At 41.2% G+C, this 25,433-nt stretch overlaps 1 protein-coding gene across 3 annotated transcripts in view; it reads right to left on the bottom strand.

Moving 5' to 3' along the window:
- The window catches only part of LOC122539947 (acid-sensing ion channel 2-like), a 1,269,818-nt gene that overhangs the window by 160,670 nt on the left and 1,083,715 nt on the right, over window positions 1-25,433 (bottom strand). For all 3 annotated transcript variants that reach the window (XR_015752504.1, XM_043675161.2, XM_087977878.1), the window contains one exon: window positions 24,220-24,370. Coding sequence is in view for 2 of the 3 variants with exons in the window: in XM_043675161.2 (XP_043531096.1) it covers window positions 24,220-24,370 (151 nt within the window). In the remaining variant the exon portion in view is untranslated. The remainder of the gene's footprint in view (window positions 1-24,219; window positions 24,371-25,433) is intronic.

A 25,433-nucleotide genomic window follows, 5' to 3' on the forward strand; every position in this document is an offset into this window, starting at 1 on the left:
CATTAGCTTCAAAGCAACTTTTCCTCAGGTCTCACTCCCAGGATACTGGCAAACTGCAAGCCTCGAGTTGCCAACCCTTCATGATTGCTCTGAAATCTTTTACAGAATTAAAGACTCATCTTGTTGACACTGATACAATCGCATGGACATCAAAAACGAATTCTGCTTTTTGTTTCCATTTTCGTTGAGCTCATTCATTAGTTATAGAATACTTGAGATGGAGGAGAAAACATTCTCTGACTGGCAGCGGGAGATTATGTGGTGAAATCTCTGGGAATGTGACTGTCCAGGATTGGCAATCTTATGCCAGCAGTAAAGTATCACTGTGTTATGGATCACTAGCTTTGCACGGGGCAGTACTGGACCACTCCAAAGCCCGTGACAACACGAGGGGACAAAAAAAGGGTAAACAAACTGTGAGAGAGTGAGTCTTGATTGCCATTGGTGTGCACCATTCTTATGAAATTCTCACGGAATAGTTTCCTCATCAGTTCCAAAGAATCTCCGGTTCGAGGTTTACCCCTTCACCCCCTTCCTTGTGGACAGAAATGGAGTGTAAATGGAAGGCGATATTGGATTGGTGGGAGGGATGATGTGACAGTCACCTGGTATTTTGCCAGTGGAGTAGGTGTTAGGTAGTAGGTGTCTACCTTTGGGCCAACTGAGACCCTAACATGGTCAATTATTGACTCTTTAAAGGTTTCCAGGTTTTATTCTGGGTTAGGGTTAGACATAAGTGCTATAAGGAGGACACATGCTAACGGAAAATCTGTACTCAGCTTGAACTGGAACAACAACTCACTGTACCTCCTCTCACTGTCCTCAGTCCTCCTCTCACAAGCAAGAAAGGTCTCCCTGTTTTCCAGTGCTACCTCGATGAGGTAGAAACTAGCTATGAAATTTATTGATGAGGCATACTCCCACACAGAAACAAAAGGAATACATCAAACAGCAAACCATTCCCACTTTACACAATCTCACAAAATGTTCACAGCATTTTCTCCATTGTTTAATTCGTTGAACACCAATGTCTCTTGAAAGAATAAGCAGGTGCACAGGAACACTGTCATCTCTAAGCTCTCAGACAAATCATGTGACACCGTAATGTGGATATTTTAGACTGTTACTTTGTTGATGCTAGATCAAAATCCTTATTAAGCTGTACAGTGGGCTCCTGATTTAATGTATAACGGATAGCAAAGCTTTTTCCTTGGTCATAACATTCAGACAAAGATGATGCCTCTTTAAGCCTAGGCTGCATCAGCTAGTTGGAGTCAGTCAGCCCTAGTGATTCTATTCTGGTGGTGTGTGAATGTTGATTTATTCAAAGTCTGCATTATCCTCTCCCTGCAGGCGAATGCAGTACAATTACTTCACAAATGCCTGGCAAAACGCTGATGTAGTCATTTGAATGAACGAATGAAATAATTCCAATTACTCACAGAAAACATAACATACAAGAGAAAACACCTCCTCGTTCATAAACTCCCAGGAACCTATCCTGTAAATTATTGAAAGTAGCCAGCAAATGCAATTAGATAACCTTTCTTCTAATGAAGATAAAACGGTTTTGTACTTTGCTGCTTTAATTTCAGATTGGTCATCACCTTCTATTTGAAAATAATTTGAGAAGGGAGAAAGCCATCACGATAAAAAAAGAGCTGAAAATCAGAGGGATAAAGCATAGTCATCACGACAAGGTTCTTGGAATTCTTTGGGGAAGTAATTTGTTTCATTGTTGAGCACAATCCGGCACAATTCTAACCTTGAGTTTTCTGAAAGTACTTGATGAAGTGTCTTATGTGAGGCTTTAAATGCTAAATGGTTTCAAATGATATTATTGGATTGAAAGCTGAAATTAATACAAATGGAATCAACACAATATCTTTGACCAAGGCAGAAGGATTCTGTTTTGGACCATTGTTAACATGATTAATATCCAAAATGTGCAGTATTATAAAAATGCCAAGCATAAAAGTGTACAGTTAATAATGACAGTAATAGTGATTGATAGTGTTCGAAGGGATGCGAATAAATTAACTGGATTAACTAAGGAAAGACATATGTTTCCAAGGTGTCTGCTTACTCACAGTGAAAGCATACAGTCAATGAAATGTTGCTGTCAAGAACAATGAAGAAATGCATTGCAAAAACACTTGATTTTTAATTTTTTTTCTTTTACCCCACACTACCGCCTAACTGTGGTAGTGCTTACATTTTCCCCAGCACCCGTGTGTGTGTGCAGGTGTGAGACACAGTGAAAGACAACAGGTGTATGAATCCTTATTCAATTTTCACCACCCCCGGGAGAAAGGAACCACCAGGGTGGCCAGTGACAAGCAGTGCCTTTCACATCAGCGGGCAATGCTGAATGATCAAAAAAGTGAAGGGGAGGGCAGGGATTAAATCAAAATAGAGTTGGAGGGTGAAATAAAACACTCCACTCTCTGTCGCGCCCAGCTCTCCCTGAACGGCTCAAGGGTGTTGGTAGATACCGCGTGCTCCTTCTCCAGAGATACCCGGGCTTGGACATAGCTGCGGAAGAGGGGCAGGCAATTGGCCATAACCATGCCCTCCATGGCCTGCTGCCTGGACCTGTTTATGGTCAAGGACACTTGATGGCGAAGCCAATGGAAATGGCTCAATAGATTATTTTAATATGGAAAATTTGTAAATGGGATTCTCTTATAATATATGGTGGTGTGTTGATTACATGTATGTTGAGGAAGATGAGCCTAAACACCTCCCCTGAATGACCTCTGCACTGCCGACTCATTTACGCAGGACACCTCACCCCATCTCTCTCCTCTCCCCCCCCCCCCCAGCACAAGCACTAACAGCTGTGCCAACGTTTTCATTTCACTTAATCACTCCATTTCTCTCATTCCAGGAGAAATCAGACCACAAGAGGGCAGAAAGAGCCACGACCACTGGTGAAGTGCCTGGCATTTGCCTTGTTTCCACCAGTAAGTAGGATCCTGAGTTTGACTGCCCCAAAGGTCGAGGTGACAGTTCCCAAGTCCCTGGGCTGATATCAAAGGCTGTCTTAGACTTGTTCTGCAGGGACCCCTGATGGAAGGTTGTTTGCCTTGACTCGACTGAGGACTATTCCCACTGTACTTTGAGACACAGCCAATTGCTTGAATCACAAAGCAATGTGTGTGCCATGTACGCTCCTGTCACCTGGTGCAGGTGTAAGATTGATATAGCGTGGTCCATATAGGAGAATATCCACCCATCCAGTTAGGTCTGGCTGACAGGGCAAAGCACTAAAAATCGAAGCAAGGTAGGGATGCTGTGAGCATTGAGGTAGACGCAAACTGAGTAAGCTCTAAGAGAGCAAACAAGCAACCCGCCCGAGGTGTACCCTGGTTCAATCCATCAGATTGATGCCTGTCCTGGCATGCAACGTGTCCGGGTAGCAGCATTGCAATGAAAGGTGCTGGTGCATTCTAAAGTGCCGAAGGTTATTGTAAATGGATCAAAGATGTATCTTAATGGTGCGGAGAGGCTGGCATGTGTCAGATTCCAGCATCCATGAACATAGGGTGTATGCGACCACTGCCTGTGGAGTATGTTCTGAGACAATGGTGGCTAAGATGGAGGACAAGAGAAGCAAGCAGGGAGCTGGAGTTGCCAGGTACCTGGGCAGATTTTCAGGGAGGGAAGTTTTAGCGTCCAGTGGGTGGTAGAATAGGAAAGTGCATAATGAGTGATAAATAGCGACAGTCCCTGTTAACAGGCCTCAAGCTACTCATTACCAAGAATCCAGTCCTGTTGTCTGGAACTTAGTTGGAAAATGTAACTTGTCGCTCCCAACATCACGAAAGGGCTTGCTGAACATCTTGCACAATTCTCTCTGATTTCTTGCCATAGCCCTCATAGTTCAGAGCCTCGTGCTCCTTGTTTGCATGTTCATTTGTAGACACCACAGTTATTGAAATGAACCCCTTCAAAATATGGATATGAAGAGTTCGAGGTTTAAGTTTCAGCTGCAAATTGTGCTCTGGTGCAGAACACACATACACAGTAAGTATTCAGCATACAACAGCATGATGAAATGGAAGCCAGAGTGAAATACATATATTCCTCAAATAACAAGTTTAATGTATTGCTTGTATTATCTTTGTAAAGCTGACGATGAGTTTGAACTTTTTCCATCATGAAGCCATGGCATCAAGATGACTGAGACTACTGACATGGTCACCTCTGTAGCTTAGCTGTGTGGATAATGCTGTGTTCAAGAGCAAGTCTCTGGTGCTATGCCTCAAGGGATGGCCATGACAAATGATCATACTCTCAGACTACTAGTGGATGTACTGTACTTTTAATTACAACATGGGATTTTAAAAAAACACACATACAACCAAAAGATGACCGTTGATGTAGGTTAAATAGCTGTCTGGCAAAGCCTTGCGAGGAATGATGAAATCTGCAAAATGATGCCAAGAGAACTTCAAACAGCAGCCCTTCTGTTGGAAGAGATACAATTCAAATCGAATTAAATTGTGATCTCTTGTGGTTACAGAGATAACGTGGGGCTTGACTCCTCCTCACAAAAGAAAGCCTCCTCCTGAGGATTATGTCCCGGACTGTAGACATTTGTGTGTTTCACATTTCCAGGAATACACAAAATGTATGTTTAAAACCAACGGCAAATTCTTGTCTGTGCATGTTACTGAGTTTATGTGCTCATCCGGACTAATGTGCTGTGGTTCTCACAGCTTGCTGGAAATCGTTAGACCTCCCTGCACTCTCACTCTGAATGCTAGAGGCTAGGTAAGCTAGCCCGATTAACGTTACAGAAGAAACAGGACAAAGGCTGTCAGCTAGCTTTCAAAGCTAAAAATCTTGAAACTGACTGCTTACCCACCAATGTCAGAGTTACTGGTATCATCCAGCTTACTGGCTGCAATGTTCCAGCATCTACTATTCAGGGAACCTAGAGTCTGATTCAGTTATCTTTTTAGAATTTGAATTAGAATTAGCTTCATTGTCACATAATTACAGAGAAAAGTTTACAAACTGCTACTTCCAGTGCCAACTTGGGCACTAAGGCACCCAGATACAGATTCTTAAAATAGAAAATTTGAAAAATCAAGGAATAATAAGTCCAGCATTAGGTACAAGAAAATAGGAGTAAATGAGATAAAAAAAAATAAAAAGTTCAGAATTACAGTTGTTCCACACCAGTCTGCACTGGCACCTGGCAAGCCTCATCTCTAGGCTGTGCTGAGCATTGCAACTTGCCTGGTTACCACACTTCCGGTCCATGATGGGGCCCTGCCTCCAATCTGTGATGGGGACTCAACGTCTGAGGAGAGTTGAAAGGGAAAAAGAAGAAAAGACAAGGAAAAAAGAAAAGAAAGGAAAAATACAATGGATGAAGTGGACAAGCTCTGACATGGAAGCCCGACTCAGCCACCATTTTAACTATTATCTCTTCACTCAATTCGCACTTGTAATCTGCTTATATGTGTGTCACATTTTATGAATTTTTCTCACAATTGCTAACAAATAATTCAGGAGAAAGTGGGGATTGCAGATGCTGGAGATCAGAGTCGAAAAGTGTGGCTCTCGAAAAATACAGCAGGTCAAGCAACATCCGAGGAGTAGGGGGGTCGACATTTCAGGCATAAGCCCTCCATCAGCAATGTCCAAAACGTCAACTCTCCTGCTCCTCAGATGCTGCCTGGCCAGCTGTGCTTTTTCAGTGCCACACTTTTCGACAACTAACAAATAATTCATCCTAATCGGGAAAGCCTGATTAATATGGCTCATTTTAAAAAGTACAGACATTTGTATTGAGAAAAGGAATTCACCAGGGGAAGGATCCTTTTTAAATTAATCTTGTTGTGACCTATGAACAGAGGGATTGAGAAATGAATGAGAGACAGTTGATCCCTCATCACCTGGGAGTATAATCTTTCAGAATTATAATGAATTGGGACCGTGCCTGGGGATCAATCATAATAAGATGGATCAGTACACATTATCTGCTAGGTCTCTTTTCCATAATTATTAATGTAGATGGATTTGTTCCTCCAAAGATTATTCCAACAACTCTTCAAAATTCCTGCTGCAGCATTGAATTCTATCCTTAACCTGTGAGCATCAAATCCCATTACCATGAGATACTGAAGAATAAGCTTGGAAGAATAAGTGCTTTCTATGATCTGACAGATTATTAAATGAATCCTTTTACCCAACTGAATAAGTCACTGAGTTGCTTCAATACTCTTTTCAGAGAAGAGATGATGGTGCAGCAGTAATGTCAGTGTACTCACGGTCGAGAGCCGTGACAGGCTAAAGCTCTATGATGGGTTCAAATTCTACTGTAGCATCAGTGGAATTTAAGTTCAATTAATGGAAATTTGGAATTGAATATTATTCTCAGCAGACAGTTGATTCTTGTAAAGAAAACTCAAATGTTTTGCAAACGTCCTTTTTATCTGGTCTTGCACATGTCTGACTCAAGACTCACAGTAATATGGTTTACTTTTAGTGGGCTCTGAAATTACCTAACAAGCTCCTCATTTTTGTTTTAAGTAACGGGCAACAAATTCTCACCTTGCAAGGTGCGAGTATGGATAGAAGATTGGCTGTCTGGCAGAAAGCAGAGAGGGGGGGTAAAAGGTCTTCCTCTGAATGGCCGCTGGTGACAAGTGGTGTTCTGCAAGGCTCAGTGTTGGGACCACAACTTTTCACTTTATATATTAATGACCCAGATGATGGAACTGAGGGCATTCTAGCTACTTTTGCAGATGATGGATGGTGGATGGACAGGTAGTACTTGGGTTTAGATCAAAGTGGTGCTGGAAAAGCACAGCAGGTCAGGCAGCCTGCTGTGCTTTTCCAGCACAACTCTGATCTAAACTCTGGACAGGTAGTACTGTGCAGGCGGGGAGGCTGCAGAAGGATGTGGACAGTTTAGGAGAGTGGGCAAAGAAGCCATAGATGGAGTACAATGTGGGAAAGTGTGAGGTCATGCACTTTGGTAAGAAGAATAAAGGCATGGACTATTTTCTAAATGGGGAGAAAATTTAGAAGTCTGAAGTGCAAAGAGAATTGGGAGTTCTAGTCCAGGATTCTGTCATGACAAACTTGCAGTTTGAGTCAGAAGTTAGGAAGGCAAAATGCAATGTCGACATTAACTTTCAGAGGTCTTGAATATAAAAGCATGGAATGTACTTCTGAGGCTGTATAAGACCCCATTTGGAGCATTGTGCGCAGTTTTGGGCCCCATATCTCAGGAAGGATGTACTGGCGCCGGAGCAGGCTCAGAGGAGGTTCACGAGAATGGTCCCAAGAATGAAAAGTTTAACATATGAGGAACGTTTGAGGACTCCGGGTCTATACCTGATGGAGTTTAGAAGGATAAGGGGGGATTTAATTGAAACTTGCAGAATACTGAATGGTCTGGACAGAGTGGACATTGGGAAGATGTTTCCATTGGCAGGAGAGACTTGGATCCGAGGGCACAGCCTTTGAGTAAAGGGAAGACCTTTTAGAATGCAGATAAGGAGAAACTTCTTCAGCCAGAAAGTGGTGAATCTACAGACTTCACAGCCACAGAAGGCTGTGGAGGTCAGGTTATTGAGTATGTTTAAGATGGAGAGACATAGATTCTTGATTGTTAAGGGAATCAAAGATTATTGGGAGAACGGGGGAGAATGGGATTGAGAAACTTATCAGGCATGATTAAATGGTGGAGCAGACTCGATGGGCTGAAGGGCCTAATTTCTGCTTCTGTGTCTTATGGTCTTGTGATGATGAAAAACCATAAAGAATAAAAAAAATTGGCCTGCCTGTACCAAATTCATCCAGCTGTTTTCAGGAAGAATATATATTATGTCTTCGGATAGCAACATCAATATATACAAAAATACATAACACAGAGGAAAATATTATCATGTGTGCCATAAGTCTGTCACATAATGCACACTCGCTCCTGTTTTGACTGTAAATAGGTGTATCAATTTGATCCCTTTTATTCTTGTGTTTGCTTCGCAGATACATTATCTTGCTTCGGTGCTGTTTGTTTTGTTCCACTGTCTCCTTATAATTTGTTTAGATAGAAAACGTTACTGGACAGATAGGTGGACACCAATGAAATGGGTAGCAGAGAGATAACGAGAGAGTAGAATAATGATCTATATTAAGTAGATGAATGAATAAATTATTCATAACTATAAATACAAGGAACACGCAGGGAAAAAAATACTGCAAAGCTACGAATAAAATTCAGCCCTCTCCAGATTGTACTCAGTGCATGCAATCTCCCAACACTAAAGTCAATGCTAATTTTGATATATCTTCATAGAAACATGACAATATAAAGGGAAGAGCGTCGTATATTTATTTAGCAATTTTCATGAATGTAGGATGTACCAAAGTACCCTTTATATTCAATGAAGTGGTTCATGAATCAGTCCCTGTTGAACGTAAAAAGAATGATAGCCAATTTACACACCACATGCACGCATAAACAATGCGATAATGAAGGCAGATCATTCTGTTTCAGTGAAATTTATTAAGGAGTAAAAAGTGTAAAGTCACCATAGACTTATCAGATCATAGGGATGACTGGTGTTGGTTTAAACCAAGGGTCATTATACCCCAGGCAAGGGAGAAGTTAAGAAGGAAAGTCTGTCCTGGTAACCTCAGCTGGTGCAAGAATTGATCTTGCGCTGCTGATGTTACTCTGCAAATTAGCCAATGTGATCTAACCAACCCGACATTAAAGTCTCAATATTGGTCAGGATACCAAGGATCACTTGCAATCTCTGAACCAGACTTCTAGTTGCTCCAGAGATGTGTCATAACATATCTAAACAGGTTGACTAAAAGTATTGACCATGGATCTCTCTCGGTCCTTCTGTGAAATAGTGCTGAGGCATTTTTAAGAATATTCTCTTGCAGTTACAGACATGACTAAACAGCTCATCCAAAAGTTAGCACCTCTGACAATGCAGCATTGTACTAATGTGTGTGAAGCTCCGATAGGTGCTAATATTCAGTGACATAGCCAAAGCTTCCTTTGGAGACTGACATTAATTCAAATGTGATCAGATATCCAGAATGGGAACATGCAAACTATTAGAGGACAATATAGGTGGCTCTTCCCATTCCATCCAAGTAATCAGAAGCCATTTGATTTCATGTCAGCTTCCAAGGAAAGCTTTGATAAATCACTGAACACATGGCCAAATCAAATACCTGATAGTCTTTGCAGCTGAAAATTAAGGAGAAAGGAGACAGCAGATTACAAACTGCTTGACTGCTATTTCTGCCTAAGAAGTGATGGCACATGTAAAGCGGATATGCATCCAGTCAATATCAAAGATGAATCAATCAGGCAATGTCTTGTAACACATAAAATAGTCAAGCTTCAGAGACACCACAGGATTCCTTCTGGAATACCACCACAGCGGATGCAAGTGATTTTGGAACAAGATCATCCTTCTCCCCTGTCCTCCCCGTACCCCTTATATTTACTTTCAAATCCATGAAAATCTGGGAAGAATATAAAAAATCAGCCATACAAGTAAAAGAGGGTGATACTGCTTCTACGAAGCTGAGAAGAATAACTGTGTTCAAAATCACACAACACCAGGTTATAGTCCAACAGATTTATTTGGAAGCACTAGCTTTCGGAGCACTGCTCCTTCAGATACCTGTGAAGGAGCAACACTCCGAAAGCTAGTGCTTCCAAATAAACCTGTTGAACTATAACGCAGTGCTGTGTGATTTTTAATGTTGTCCACCCCAGTTCAACACCGGCTCCTCCACATCGAGAATATCTGAGATCTCTCTGGACAAAGAAAAAGAATGAAACTTAGGCTCTGTGCTTATCACCCAGATGTGTTGGCTGTTTGCTATCTTAGCTGCAAAATGTAACTTGTGAGTGCAAACTGACAGCAAACCCACGCCACTTTTATAAAACAAAATCTGATGATGAAGTCGCTGGAAGACACACTGACGGATCGACAGTTTCCAATTAAAGGATTTGATGCTGCCACAAATATAATAATGTGTGATTCATTTTCTCTTCACAGGTAACCATGATAACTATTGGGCAGGCAGTGCTGAGAACGCACCAGGAATCAATCGCTGTTACACATTTTGACATACAAGCATTGTCGTTTTTACATTTGTGCAATTTCTTTTCGTGGCAAGCGTCATGCAGAGGAAAACATTTGCAAAACCCACTACACTTGGACCCATGACGACTCAGGCATAATGTGCTAGGCAGAACACTGCACTTATTAGGATTTAGCCAGATGCAAGCTGTCAGCCTTTATTGAGCTGTCTATCCTAATAAACAACATCCAGCGAAACTCTTGTAAGATATTACCTTGGAGTATTAACTCCTTTCTCCCTTAAGTGAGAAGTAACCCAATTTCAGTGAGAGAAGGGCTCTTTTAGGACAGGACAATATTTTTGAGATTAAAGGAAACTTGCCAAGAAATTTAGTAGAATGTTTTTCATTCCCTGGGAGCTGTGAAAATGATGACTTATTTTTCAATTCTCAGTATTTATTGTCAACAATGAAAAGCCATTTGATTGAAGCTTTCAAAATTATGAGTCCACTGGACAGAGTAGATGGGGTGTAGCCGTTCCTGCTTGCAAAAGCAAGAAACACAAGGACATGGATTTAAAATGATGTGCAAATGAAATAATGGTGATGTGATAATAAGTTCTTTCACACAGCAGGTTGTTAAGGTATGGAAAGTACTTCCTGAAAATGCAGGGAGGGTAGGTTCCAATGAGGCTTTCAAGAGGGGCATTAGGTGGTTCTTTGGATAGTAATGGTTTGCAGGGGTATGAGGCAAAGACAGGAGAATGGTCGAAGGTATTAAAGCCAGACTAGATAAGAAAGCTAATGCAGGCATGATATGCCAAATAGCCTCCTTCTGCATTATACTAATTCAGTGATTCTATATCCACAGACCTCTATACACACATCTCCACAGCCTCTGAGAGGAGGCAAGTTACATTCTATTCTATATGCTGTTGCAATTCACTCAGGGAGTCCAAATTGCCATGGCAACACGCATTATTCCTATTGACAGTGACGTTCCAAGTTCCGACTTGGTTTCCACCACATGCCTCACCAGGAATCTTTCCTATTCTTCCCACTTACAACTGGTGAGTGTAAGTAGGATTTGCAAGTTGATGTTCAACCTGCTGGCCAGGTTACAAATGCAGTTTCCATGACCATTAATGCCTGGAATGTGACTGGGGAGACTGGCTCAGAGAAAGGAACACAGCTCATGATGCCAAGCACTTCATTTGGTCCTGTGCATCAATGCCTTTTACACAGCACACACTTAAGTCTCATTTCTTTAAATCATAGCACTTGATTGCTTCTGTGTCTTGTAGCAATTTTATAGAGTGGCTTCGCTGTCTGCTCACTGTGCTGTTTTCCTTCTAATTTTGTACATGCTGATAAAACCAGATCCTAAGTGGCTGATATAGTCAAAGAAAGTGGTGCATAATGTGCATTTGTTTTGGTAAATAATTGAATGAAGTCACTGAATTTTACTCATTCTGCACTGAAATGACCTGACAAAAGCACTTCGGTCTAGAAGGAGCATGTCATGAAATAGAGCTCCTCCAACTGATTACTGTTGGTACAGAAAGCAGGGATGACAGTTTAGGGCTGAGTTTTGCAGGGTAATATTCTTTTTATCGTTGTTAAAATTTCAGACATGGCATAATCTTTACCATATTTTAGGTGACAATGCCAATAAGACCAATTGCACCTGTTTGAAGTTTATGCTCAGTTGAGGAATCCCTTCAAAGCGTTTGTACCTAACTGCTTGTCCAGTGATTAGACTGCTGCAAGTTGAGAGATGTATGTTTTCTAAGGAAGAGAATATTCTGTAGCTTTGCTCATGGTGGGTTAGAGAATACAGTCTTTTTATGTGATGGGCAATAAATGATATGATCAAAAGCCTTAGTATGGTCCAGAGAAAATATGTGGGCTCTGGTCAACTTAGAATGGGTTGCAGGAGACTGGCCACTCTGGTGAGGTTACAGAGTCATAGGATCATGGAGTTGTCCAGCAAGGAAACAAACCCTACAACCCAACTCACCCATGCCATCCAGACATCCTAAATTAATCTAGTCACATCTGTCAGCATTTGGCCCATATCCCTCTAAACCCTTGCTATTTATGTGCCCATGCAGATACCTTTCAAATGCTGTGGTGATACCAGCCTCCACTTCTTTATCTGGCTTTTCATTCCAGACAAGCATCATCCACTGCGTGAAAAAATTGCCCCTCAGGTCCCTTTTAAATCTTTCCCTTCTCACCTTCAACCTATGCCCTCTAGTTTTGGACTCCATTACCCTGGAAAAAAAAGATCTTAGTTATTCACCCAATCTATGCCCCTCATGATTTTATAAACCTCTATAATGTCACCTCTCAGCCTCTGACATTGCAGGGAAAATAGGCCCCAGCCTATTCAGCCTCTCCCTATAGCTCTAACCCTGGCAACATCCTTTAAATCTTCTGTGCACCATTTCCAGTTTCACAACATCTTTCCTATAGCTGGAAGACCAGACTGAACACAGTATTCCAGAAGTGGCCTAACCAATGTCCCACATAGCGACAACATGACATTAGTCTTCTTTGAATTCAACTACACAATTGGGCATTTGCTGGGGTTTGGGAGTTAGGGCAATGCTAATTAGTAATATTAGGTGAGTCAAAACACACTCCAATTTGTGCTATCATGAGATTGACGGGAGTAAGTGACAATTGTAGGAATTGTGTGCAATATGCAAAAATTTGAAAAATTGCCAATGGATCTCATGTGGAGTTGCTTATTGAAGGGGTTCACCGAAGAATGTGTGTGTGTGTGGTGTGTGTGTGTGTGTGTGTCTCTGATCTATCTTTTGCCGTACCAATGCTTTTGTGACATACTCTGCTTCAGTTTTTTTTTTCTGATTTTGTTTTCACCATTTTGTTCTACGTATCTGTTACTATTATTGTTCCCTTCAGTTGCACCATGTGTAATTTCATACCCCTAAATCTCTCTTTTCGCACGTTCATCCTGTCATCTGTGCAATGTTTCCCATTACAGTGTGCGTGTGTATTAGCAGCTGGACAGACTTTAGCGTGAGCGGTGTGTTTTGCCAAAGAGGTAAAGCAATCGACTCAGGAGGCAGCAACCAGAGACTTAGTCCCTGACATTCAGTAAGCAAAGAGGGGATCCCATCACTGACAAGTGATCCATTCTACAGATGCAGTGATGGGCTTTTTTACCTCAGCAAGGTACTTCTGTTTGATAAGGCAGTAATTACGTTAGCTTCCATAGCATCAGAACTAGATGCAAGTCTCATTAAAATTGAAATTTTGATCGACTTTATTACAGCTCTTGTTATATACATATATCTGTATTCCAATCACAGGAGCCTGGGACGAACTCCTGAGTTATTAGGTTACAAAATGTAGCACACTTCTCTCAGAACAGGTTGCTCTGCTATAACACGAATTGGCTGTAACGAGCTTGATGAATAGGGAATGCTGTTTCTAAAATGCGAACTTGCAAAATGTGTATTACATCGCCAATGCTTTAAGTGCTATTTTTATTGTGCAATTTTTATATAGCGTGCAGTCAGACAAGAACGCGACCGTTGCGTTATAGAAGAAATGATTGCAAGGGTACTCAGTAAGATGGAAATTGAGATCTCTAACAGGTCACATGCTATCATGATATCATGAGCATATCTTTAAAAGGTGTCTGTTAGATATAACACAACAGGAAAGCTCAGAGTGTCTTCATGGGGCCTTAAGAAGTATTCCTGCCCACGTGGTCAATAAGAAAACTGAAAAAAAGATAACCATCTCCCTTAAAAGCAAAATGTTGCAGATATCGGAAACCTGAATTGAATGACAAACTAAAACAGAGTTAATGTTTATAGTCCAATTACTCTTTTTCAGATATTAGCTCTTTTTTTGTTGACAAATGCTGCCAGACGTGCTCAGATTGTGGAACATTTTCTGCTTTTATTTCTAATAACCTCCCTTAGTGGGTTTGGCTCAGGCTCTGTTTCCAGAAGGCTTGGTGATATCTGAATTTTTACACAGGTCCCTCTCATTTCCATGTGGGAATCCTGTAAAATCACAATCACCCAGACTGGTGTGAGAAACAAAAGTGTAAAATCCAACTTGCCCCTCCATTTTAAATATCTCAATAAGGCCAGGATTGAGGGTATGGTGGCTAGAACTGAGGTTCTGCCTCCAGACGGATTGAGATGTGAGAGTTGGAAAGAGTGCAACAGGAGACAGCAAAGGTGGTGCTTTTAAGTCATGGTGTCAGCACAGGAACACTGAAGAGATCTTTTGCCAGCAGCTTGCAGGACCTGAGGACCAGTAATTTAGATCAGCATGAAAGAGCTGCCAGCAGGGTGAGAGAATAGGGTCAGGAGCAGAAGAGTAAGGTCAGAAGACTTAAAACAGAAGGCTCATAGGGCTCTCAGTGATTAATACTGAACTGGAGGTAATGACAGCAGATATAGCAAGATGTTGAGATTGATTAAAGGCAACATGTTTTGGTGGCATTGGTTCATTTATGTAAGGTGCCAGACATAGAAAGTTATTTGTTGTGAATAGTGTAGCTTCACATAGTGCTCTTTCACTGGCAGCTAAAGTGACCAATCCATGAGAAGCAAATGTTGCCACAAAGTGCCAATGTGCTGTTGTCAGATATTGCTCTATTTGGTGCTGGTGGTGATTGCCAAGTCACTGTAGCCAGTAAGTATGTACTTAGTGCCTCAGCACCAGTAAAGGTAAGTAAACTAAGGAGTAGTGCCATGTATAGTAAATTTTCAATGCAAGCATTGCCCGATGCCACAAATGTAATTAAACTGTGACAGCAGGAATAATATCTGGCAGAAAGTCTCAAAGATTTTAATATCCCAGTGAGATACAGTTGATGTTCCTGACTAAAAATGTTAATAAATATGGATATATTGCTTTTTATTTCATAGGCCATTCATAATAGTCAACTGCCAATTTTGGAAATTCCACAAAATTCTGTTTGCCCAAATGTTACTTTTATTTCTAGTATGGTGGTGGAAAGAGAAAAGCTCCATTAAGGAGACTGCATTCCATTAGAAACCTCAAACAGAATCTAGTGCCCCTGTCCAGGCTGAAGCTAATGGTGGAGGCATGTTTTGTCAGCTGGGTGGGTGGCTGGTTGTGGCAATGAATTCCCATTTAAGGGTTTCATTCTACCACTGCTGGCATTAATGCAGCAGCAGGCAAGGTGGGGGTAGTTCACCATGCAGACAGCATGACAAGTAAGGGCATGCTCTCAGATAGAGTCGTCCTCACCCATAGGCTCTCAGTAATTCATTGAGGGTCCCAATGTTAAGAGGAGGCCATTGTGAGCCAGCCTCTTGTCATTGCTCTGACCCTCATCCTAATGTACACCCCCCTCCTATTCTTCAACCACCCCTGTCCCATCATAACACACTTCGACTGAGATTTCGCAGTAATGCCAGGTTTTGAGTAGATATGGGCAGGAGCCACTACTGTGCGGCCAGCAGGAGTTGGCAGGCTGAGTTTCTTTCCCTGGGATCCTTGGTTTGCTGTCAGCCTCTTAAGTGTCTGAGTAAAACAAGATGGAGTCGGCCTTCCTGAGAAGAGGCATTGTGGGAGCTCAGAAGTTTACCACTGGGGGACAAAACCCCCTCAAATTCCACAATATTTCATCCCTAATCTAATTCAAATGAATTTGAGCACAAACGTCTTTGGTGATCTTTAATAATAGCATTTCTCATTGTCTTAAAATAAAACTTGCAACTGAGGTAGAGATCTAACCTTCAAAATTGGCATCATGCACTCAAATTAATTTTAAGTTGTAATTCATGCTTTTACTTGTGTGAAATGATTGAGTATTTACACATGTAATGTAAAATCTGACGGTGTGCAGAATTTATTGTCGACAATTTTTCAGAATTACTCAGCTAATGTGGTCTATCAAAACAGATTTTCACAAAACTCTGCTGTCTGCACTCTCCCGGAGGAAACGTCTCCTGCCACTTTTAGAAATGATCTATCTCAGACGCCTGAGTTAGTACCGTGGAGGCTAGAACTTGCTGCCCTCGCACAAAGATTGTGACATATTCACAGCTCAGATTTCTGATCAGGATCAGGATCAGAAACTCTGGGAGAAATCTTTCCAGGCCCCAACAATATGGGCTAAGGCAAGAAATTTGGGAAAAATGAGTGAAATAATCAATTAGGCCCTTCACGAAATCAAAACCAAAAATACCTGGGTGTTGAGATGAAATTCTCGCTAATGAGCAGTGAGATAGTGATTGACAAGGATTATCAGTCATTACCATCCTCATTATTACTTAATCTTATCTCTTAATATGAGTTATATGCCAAGAATTCCTGACATGCAAGTCACAGCCAGTGCCTGTTGACTCCAGCTCAACTGTTTGTTCCTAGGAACCTCCATCTTGAATACCTGGCAACCAATGTTTCGGGGACACTCAGTAGGCAGTAAACACATACCCAATCCCAGTCACATTGGCATCCAACACATTGCAGGCTCTCCGCATCACCATGGCACATTTCCAAACCATTTACAAAGTGCCTCTGTAATGCTATACTGCAGCCCCTCTCATTGGAAGGTTGCTGCAGGGACACTGTGCAAAGGGAGAGGCGCCCAGCTCATGAACTGGACCAGGGTCCATCTCAGGGCTATATACTTGCTTTCTTAGTGCTCGCTCACTTTGTGCCTACCTGGATGCTCTACAGCATCCCTGGCTTGCTGTGTGTTTTTGTGCTTAGTCCTCTCAGCCACATTTTAAAGACTCACAAAACTTGTCTTAAAAGCCAATGCAGATACAAAACCGGGCAACTTATTCTCGCTGTCAGCAGTCAACAGTCAAGGGGATGGAAATTTTACAATACACCAAAGTGACCCATTAATCTCACATCTTCAGTATCTATCAGTAGATGTGGCTGCAAATACATTGCATGTGCTTCAACCAAATAGCTATGTCTCAAAATTGAAGGGAGTGATCCTCAATCACATCATGGCAGGCTGCTGACAGTCTTCAGGTCCCGGTACAGTCAGTAAATGCAACATCTGCAATCACTTCAAGAACTTGGGCATGATTGGACATCCACTTGTGGTGGTCAGAGTGAGGAGGTCCATCTCTCTCCAGTCTGGAAGTGAGCCATACTCAGACCCATTGCCAGCAGCCAAAGGATTTGCAGTCTGTCAATGAAGAATTTGCATGGAGGTCAGTCAGGGGTCTGGTCAGATGTTTGAGAGAGCTATCTGGCAGGGGGTTGGACAAAGTCAATCTTGGGTGCCGGTGAAATTAAGATCACAAAAGCCAGCAGGAATCACTGAGGTGGTATAGGAGGTGGGAGAGGTGGCGCTAACACTGGGAATTGGAAGCAGAAACCTGGAATGCAGAGGGAACAAGAATGGAAAAGGGGGAAAATTGGATATACAAGGTGGGGGAGCGGTAATGCATGGAAGGACATGTTACAGGCAGTTAGTGCTACTGTGGCCTTGATGGAGTGAGTGTGTATCATGATGGTGGACTGAACTATAGTGTAGACTCAGCGGGGGCTGGTGTCAGGATGAGAGCTGTAGCAGTAGATTGAGGTGGTGGGTGGGAAAAAGTGCTGTAAGAAGGTCTGTTTTGTACCTGCTGTGCTACTGCAAGATGTGTATGATGGTGAAGGGCGACTCTGAACTACCAACATTTGACCAGGCGTTCAGCTAGGGTTCTAAGATGGTGCCGCTGCCAAGATGCTGTTTTGTCCTGGAAATATCCCAACAGTGCTAAGGACCTCCGCCTGCAGCGAATGGGAGAACTAGTTCAGCATTGGGCAAGAGTGACACCATAGGGGCACAGGAAGTAGTTAATGAGGCATGTTTGGGGTGACTGCTCAAGGGAATTTGCCATATCTTACAAAAAGAACCCCTTCAAGAAACTCAATGAAATTAACACTTAGTCCATTTCTGGACAAGCCTCAGCCTTCTATGGGACTGGAGAAAAGAAACTTGTATTTTGATCGGTTCTGTCCTTGAATTACTTAGCAAGGAGCCTTCTATGTTGAGGCAGTGGAGACAGATCCGGAAATCTCGAATAGCATCAGGGGGAGGGAGCAGTGCTAGTGATGAGTCGTGCTGTGCATGAGTCTGAGGTTTTGGGTTTCTGGTCAGAGGTTGTCAGGAGGTGTAGTTAAGGGAGTTAATGCTGATTTGGGAGCTCATTTTCATAGTTACCCAGGAGTTAGGATAGGTGTCTAAAGCTCTAAATATTCCTGGCTAACAATTAAACTTAAGAGAGTTGGGATCCTCTGAAATCGATTCTACATTTTTTTGTGGGGAAGGGGGTGGTTCGTAGAATCCCTATAATTTAGAAACAGGGCCTTTGGTCCAAAAGTTCCACACTAACCCTCCAAAGAGTAGCCCACCCAGACCCATTCACCTCCCCTATTGTCCAGTATTTACCCCTGACTAATGCATCTAATGAAGGGCTTTTGCCCGAAACGTCGATTTCGAAGCTCCTTAAATGCTGCCTGAACTGCTGTGCTCTTCCAGCACTACTAATCCAGAATCTGGTTTCGAGCATCTGCAGTCATTGTTTTTATCTCATTGATTTTAACCCTACTGTGAATCCTCTTGCAAGGATGCCTGCCTTGAAGAGGTTTTCCTCCTCTCTCTGATTCCTGATGAAGGGCTTTTGCCTGAAACGTCGATTTTGAAGCTCCTTGGATGCTGCCTGAACTGCTGTGCTCTTCCAGCACCACTAATCCAGAATAATGCATCTAACCTACACATCCCTGAACACTATGAGCAACTTTACATGGCCAATTCACCTTGCCTACACAGCTTTGAATTGTGGGAGTAAACTGGAGCACCCGGAGGAAACCCACGCAGACACAGGAAGAACGTGCAAACTCCACATGGATAGTTGCCCAAGGCTGGAATCAAACCCGAGTCCCTGATGCTGTGAGGCAGCAGTGCTGACCCCTGAGCCACTGTGCCACCCTAGAAGCTGGGTAATTGCTCCTCGGAAATTTCAACCTCCAATGGAGTTACGTGCATTAGAATTTCCATATGATGCTGACAAGGAACTCCATTCTATGCTGTTGCCACAATTGTGATCCCATCAGAATGTTTGAGCCAATATCTGTACAGTCAAGGCATAGCATCTCAGGAGTGGGAGGAAATTCCATTCACAAAAATCAGCCATTGAGCTAAGGAATGAATGATCTCCTTTAATTAGGTTAGTTTTCAATACTAAAGATTTTACAAACATACAAATAGAAGTAGGGCCACTTCGTGTCAGCTTCACCATTCAATAAGTTCATGGCTTATCTCAACCTGAATTCTACATTTCCTATACCCCAAATAATCTTTCATCCCTTTAGTAATCAAGAATCTGTCTACCTCTTCCTTAAAAATATTGAAAGAATTTGCATCCACTGCCTTTTGAGGATGTGAATTCCAAAGACTCTCAGCCATATGAGAGAAAAAATACCATTTCCTTATCTCTGCTTTAAATGGGCACCCCCTGATTTTTAAACAAGGACCCTGAGTTCTAGATTTTTACACAAGGGGAAATATCATTTCAACATTCACTTGATCAAGTTTCCTCAAGATCTTATACACTTCACTTAAGTCACCTTAGACTCTTCTAAACTTCAGAAGATAGAGCTAGCATATCTAACCTTTCCTCACAAGGCAATCTGCTCATTTCAGGTATTAATCTAGTAAACCATCTCTGAACTGCTTCCAACACATTAACATCCCTCTGTGGGTACAGTGACCAGTACTATACACAGTATTCTAGATAGTCTCCCCAGTGCCCTGTAGACCGGAACCATTATCTCACTACTCTTGCATTCCATTCTGCTCATAATAAACCATTGCATTCTATTAGATTTCCTGATTATTTACGTATCTACACACTAACCTTCTGTGATTCATGCACAAGAACACCCAGCTCTCTCTGCAACTTAGAGCTCTCAAATCTCTCACCATGTTTTGTGGATGCTTCTCATTGTCAAGATAAAAGAGAACCAGCAGATTTGGTGTATTTGGATTTTCAGACACAAGTGGATTTAGCAAATGAAGTTATAGAGCATGGGTTTGGTGGTAATATATTAGTGTGGATTAACAATTCATTAATAGATGGAAGGCAGTGAGGTGGAATAACTGGATCCAGGATATTGCAAGGCTGAGTGTTCAACTCACAACTGTTCATAATCAAGATCACAGAGTGATAGAGGAATGGGACCAATTAAGGCACAGAGATTTGGATGACCTCAAGTTTATGGAATTTAGAATGTCAGTGACCAACCCAAATTGTGTTCAAACAGATAATAAAGGCATGACTGGTGGACTCAGTATCAGTTGAGACTTGGGTGTGACAATATTTGATAAATGTTTGAAAATAAAACACTGGGTCATGGAAAATGGCAGAAGGGGTTTAATAGGCAGTTGTCCTAAAGAGCTGGCCCAGGCATGTTGAGCTGAATAGTCTTCTTCTGTGCTATATCATTCCATGATTGTTTGTTTATATTATGGCACCATGAACTTATATCTGTACCATAGGGGGAAGATTATTGACTGCAATAATAATAGTACTGAACAACTATAGTACTGTTATAGTTCATTATCTGAATAAAAATCAGACTAAACATGCTGAGGGATGCTGTGATATATAATTAGCATAATGAAATGCAAATTAGTCCCTGTTTCCAGACAAGGAGAAATGATCTATCTTTCATGGGCTGATAATATCAAAGCAGGGAGATCCCATGGCACATGAGTAGCATCTAGATTCCAAGAGAAGCTCCAGATTCAAGCAGCACCTGAGGGTGTGATTCCTACGGAAGGTATACTACAGACAGCCAAACCAGTTGACTATTAATTTTTAACCTATGTGGTAGGTTAGCATCAGAAAAACTATATAAATTACAACCACATTCTCTTTTGTGTATCCATAATAAGAACTGCTACTTAAATCTAAGAAAATATGACAGAAGGTTTTGTAATTGCTGACAAAAATCAAATACAAGTAAGTTATTTACTCTGATAATAAGACTAGACTACATGAATCCACACTAACATATCTCAAGGAGGGTTTGAGATAAGGGTCATTTTTTTTAAAACAGGAATGATCATGTGGATTCAGTATTAAACAAAACAATGTTATGTTAGATTGTCTCTTTAAACTAAAGAAACTGATTGAATATCCAATTGTTGTTAGGACTGGGGCTTATTCTGCTATTTTCACCTTTCACATCAGATTTTTTTTGGTTCAGCACCACCTGCTACTGCTGCAAGTAAACTTTCCATCTCTGACAATCTGATTGCATTCTTTTCTGACTAGATTCTGCCGAGATCATTGATATGAATTTAGGGATTAAATCACAAGAATCATTTTAACTTGTACACTGGCTCCTGGAATGTATCAAATTTCTTTCAAATGACAACTGAATAAACTGAATATACTCATGCATTCCTGATGAAGGGCTTTTGCCTGAAATGTCGATTCTCCTGCTCCTTGGATGCTGTCTGACCTGCTGCACTTTTCCAGCACCACTCTGACCTAAACTCTGGTTTCCAGCATCTGCAGTCCTCACCTTTGCCCTGTATGTACTCATGTAAAAGCCAAATTTTTGAGACCAAACTTGCAACAAAATGGAGAATTGACTTTTACACAAAAAATACTTTCCATGGATTGAAATCCATGCCAGGTCATTGGAGGTTCTGGGAGAAAGTGAGGACTGAAGATGCTGGAGATCAGAGCTGAAAATGTGTTGCTGGAAAAGAGCAGCAGGTCAGGCATTATCCAAGGAGCAGGAGAATCGACGTTTCGGGCATGAGCCCTTCTTCAGGCTCATTCCTGAAGAAGGGCTCATGCCCGAAATGTCGATTCTCCTGCTCCTTGGATGCTGCCTGACCTGCTGCGCTTTTCCAGCAACACATTTTCAGCATTGGAAGTTCTGCTAATGACATTGACACTGGTTGCTGGCCATGGTTCTGCATTCAGCAGTGATAGGCTGTCCCAGGCTACCTCCTTGGATTTCTCACCTGTGATTAAAGAGGAATTGTGAAAAAAGTATGTTGCAATTCCAGCTGACTGTCTACCTGGGATTCCACTTCATCAGGAAGGGCTCTTGCCTGAAACGTCGATTTTCCTGCTCCTCAGATGCTGCCTGACGTGCTGTGCATTTCCAGCACCACTTTAATCCTGACAATCATCACATCACGTACACTTTCCAGCCATTAAGCTTCAGTTACATGATTTTCGGGAAGTGCTGTTTAGAGACACTGTTTTAAAAAAAAAGAGTTTCTGACCCTTTTCAAAAAAAGTCACTTTCACAGAACTGAAAATCAAAAACCTATTTACTTCCACGATAGGAATCAAATTGTTAAATAATATATTATAAATCATCACCCCAAAACTCACTGGACTGTTTCCATAAACTTCTCTCCTGAAGCTAGTACATATATGATGTTGGAGTCAATTTACACGTGAGATTGACTGTTCCTTGAATACATTATGCTCTTGCCAAATTGAAATGCAGGCTTTGTACACATAAGTGGATCAACAAATGTGCATGGCATAGTGGCGCAGTGGTTAGCACTGCTGCCTCACAGCGACAGGGACTCTAGTTTGATTCCACCCTTGGGCAACTGCCTGTGTAGAGTTTCACATTCGCCCCGTGTCTGTGTGAGTTTCCTCTGGGTTGCTCTGGTTTTCTCCCACTGTCCAAAGATGGATTATCCATGTTAATTTGGCCCATAGTGTCTAGGGATCTGAAGACTAGGTGAATTAGCTAATGGGAAATGCAAGTATATGGATGGATCTGGGTGGAATGGTCTTTGGAGTTTGGACTCAATGGGCTGAATGGCCTGCTTTCACACTAAAAGGATTCTATTGAACCCATATAAAATACATTGTTAATTTTCTTTAATACATCTTGACTCGAAAAAAATAACAAAAACTCAACGCATTTTTATCGATAATCATGGACCTTAAAAATCAGATTTTTTGCCACTCATGCAAGAATTCCCTGGCTAAGTTGAAACTGATCTTTAAAACAGGAACAAATACTCTGACTGTTGCTTGAAGAGATCCACAGAATGATGGCTCACTGAAGATTGACTGTGGCTAATATAAATCTATAAGAGGAGAATGCTGACCTCCAGCTGTCCATCACAGACAGCTCTGACCAATCTCAGTGCCCTTTCTCTGAATTAAAAGGTCTACAAAACAGCAAGCAATCAAACCTGGAGCCCGAGGTTAAACTGAGTATTTGACCCAAGATCAGGTTGCTTGTCAACATGCTCCCTGAGTGTGGAATAAAACAACCAACAACTCTATTTCCCATCCTACATTAGAACAAGGATAATTTATCAGCACTGAAGAAAAGCAACCCTTGGCAGTGGCAAGGATGCATGTCATTAAATACAAAAACCCCAGCCAACTGCATTGTCACCTGCAATTTATATTAGTCTCAGACTTATCAACCTGCAGTCACGAAGAACTTAACAGGCAACTCATCTGGAACAGAACAGATGTTTTGTCTCATAGTTTCTGCTTTAACTCCACTTGCTGATTCTAGCAATGCACAATGTAAATTAACACAATGTTAAAAAAAATCAGCACTTATATCATGTGTAAAAAAAAATCATTGAATATGATACGCAACATAATGTTTTTGAATTGTTGAGACTTAAAATGTCATATCTAGGAAATTAGTCATGGAAGAACAGTGTAGATAAATTTCTGTCTGCTAAATCCATTTTTTTATGTTACATGTTCAGTGCAACTATAATCAAATGAGGAACTACTTAGCTTTTTTTTTCTTGGATGCAAATAACCAATAGCAACAAACCTATTGAAATCACAGATTACAACAGTGGGAGGAGGTGTTTTGTAATTTAATTTTTTCTTGGCTGTATCACTCGCTACTTCATGTTAAAGAAAGTTTTGGTTCATTTATAAATGAACTCAGATTTTTGTTTACTGATAGGTTTTGAGAATTCATACAGATTGAGAAATGGAACTATTGAAGTAACAAAAATAATAAACGGACATGCTCAACACTTCTGTAAATATAAAATTCTCATTTTACATAATTTCTGGCTGTAACTTTCCTCCCAATCCTACAATTCTGCTAGAATAGGAGGAAAGAGTTCTTACCAGCTTCACCCCAAACTGGCAAATAGTCATCCTGCTGAATGTCCAACATGATCTCAAGGCCATTGCCAGTGCCCCCTTGCACGGTGGTCAGTAGAGGCTTGTCATCACTTCCTGAGTTAAACATGTAGCACTTCCCATATCTGGTAAAAACCTGAGGGAAAAATAAATGATAAAAATGAGCAATTCAGACCAGTGAGTGCAGTTAATTCTTCACTACTTGACACTTGTATTGACCTCTTTTATCATTTTGTTCCCATGCAGAATACATGATCGACGTCTGTGGAACTAAATGAATATTTTATTTATAGAATTCCAGAATTGTTATGGTGCAGAAAAAGGCTTGTTCAGCCCATCACACCCTCTTTAAAAAAAGTTTAGGAAGGGATTTCCAAAGCTTAGGATCCAGGATCAGAAACAGTTAATATCTGGCTGACTGAGGTCAGCATTGCAGAGTCCGATACTGGAATGTTAGAGTTTATCAGAGGGTTGTCAGGCTGAAGGAGGTTACAGAAAGATGAATGTGATAATTTGTATCTTCCTCAAAATTCTGTCTGCTGAATCTTTGTATACTTGTATAATTATCTGTTAAATTTGTAAATATTGCCAGACATACCAGACAAAGCCCATTTCTGCTGGTTACCTGCACTTAATATATACGAAGGTATTTGACTCATTCCTGCTGTTCACTTCAAAGATCCAAATCTACAAGATGATAATGTACTGTATTACACATTTTACAAAATTGACACTGGCTTCCAGCCTTGCACAACATAAGCATGTGGAACAATGTCTCAATATGGATTACGTTTTCACACTGAGTTCACCAATTACAAATCATTACCATCATGTCATTACCTCAGATTTCTTGATAATTTGAGGTCTGCATTGAAATAACTAAATGTTGAGACTGTTGTTTTTTTATTCCCAGAAAGGAAAATAAAACAAACTGTGGAGCACTATGCTCAGGCTTTTAAGCTGTTTATGACTTATCTATTTACAATGCCTTTGGGTAAAGTGCTATTCAGCTTTTTAAGAGCGCCGGTACACAAGGTGCAGTGAACTATTTGAAAGTATAGATCGGTACCCATATGCCGGGTGCTTAAACTTTAGTACAGCCTCTGGTTTTAGTACTTGGCTTTCACCAACAACAAAGATGATGCCAGTTAATTTAAACATGACAACAAAGCCTCAATAAATGGAGACTGTGCTAAATT

This window comes from Chiloscyllium plagiosum, unplaced genomic scaffold, assembly GCF_037043375.1.
Source record: "Chiloscyllium plagiosum isolate Xiang-an unplaced genomic scaffold, Cpla_swu_hap1 HiC_scaffold_32, whole genome shotgun sequence".
Classification (NCBI taxonomy): domain Eukaryota; kingdom Metazoa; phylum Chordata; class Chondrichthyes; order Orectolobiformes; family Hemiscylliidae; genus Chiloscyllium; species Chiloscyllium plagiosum.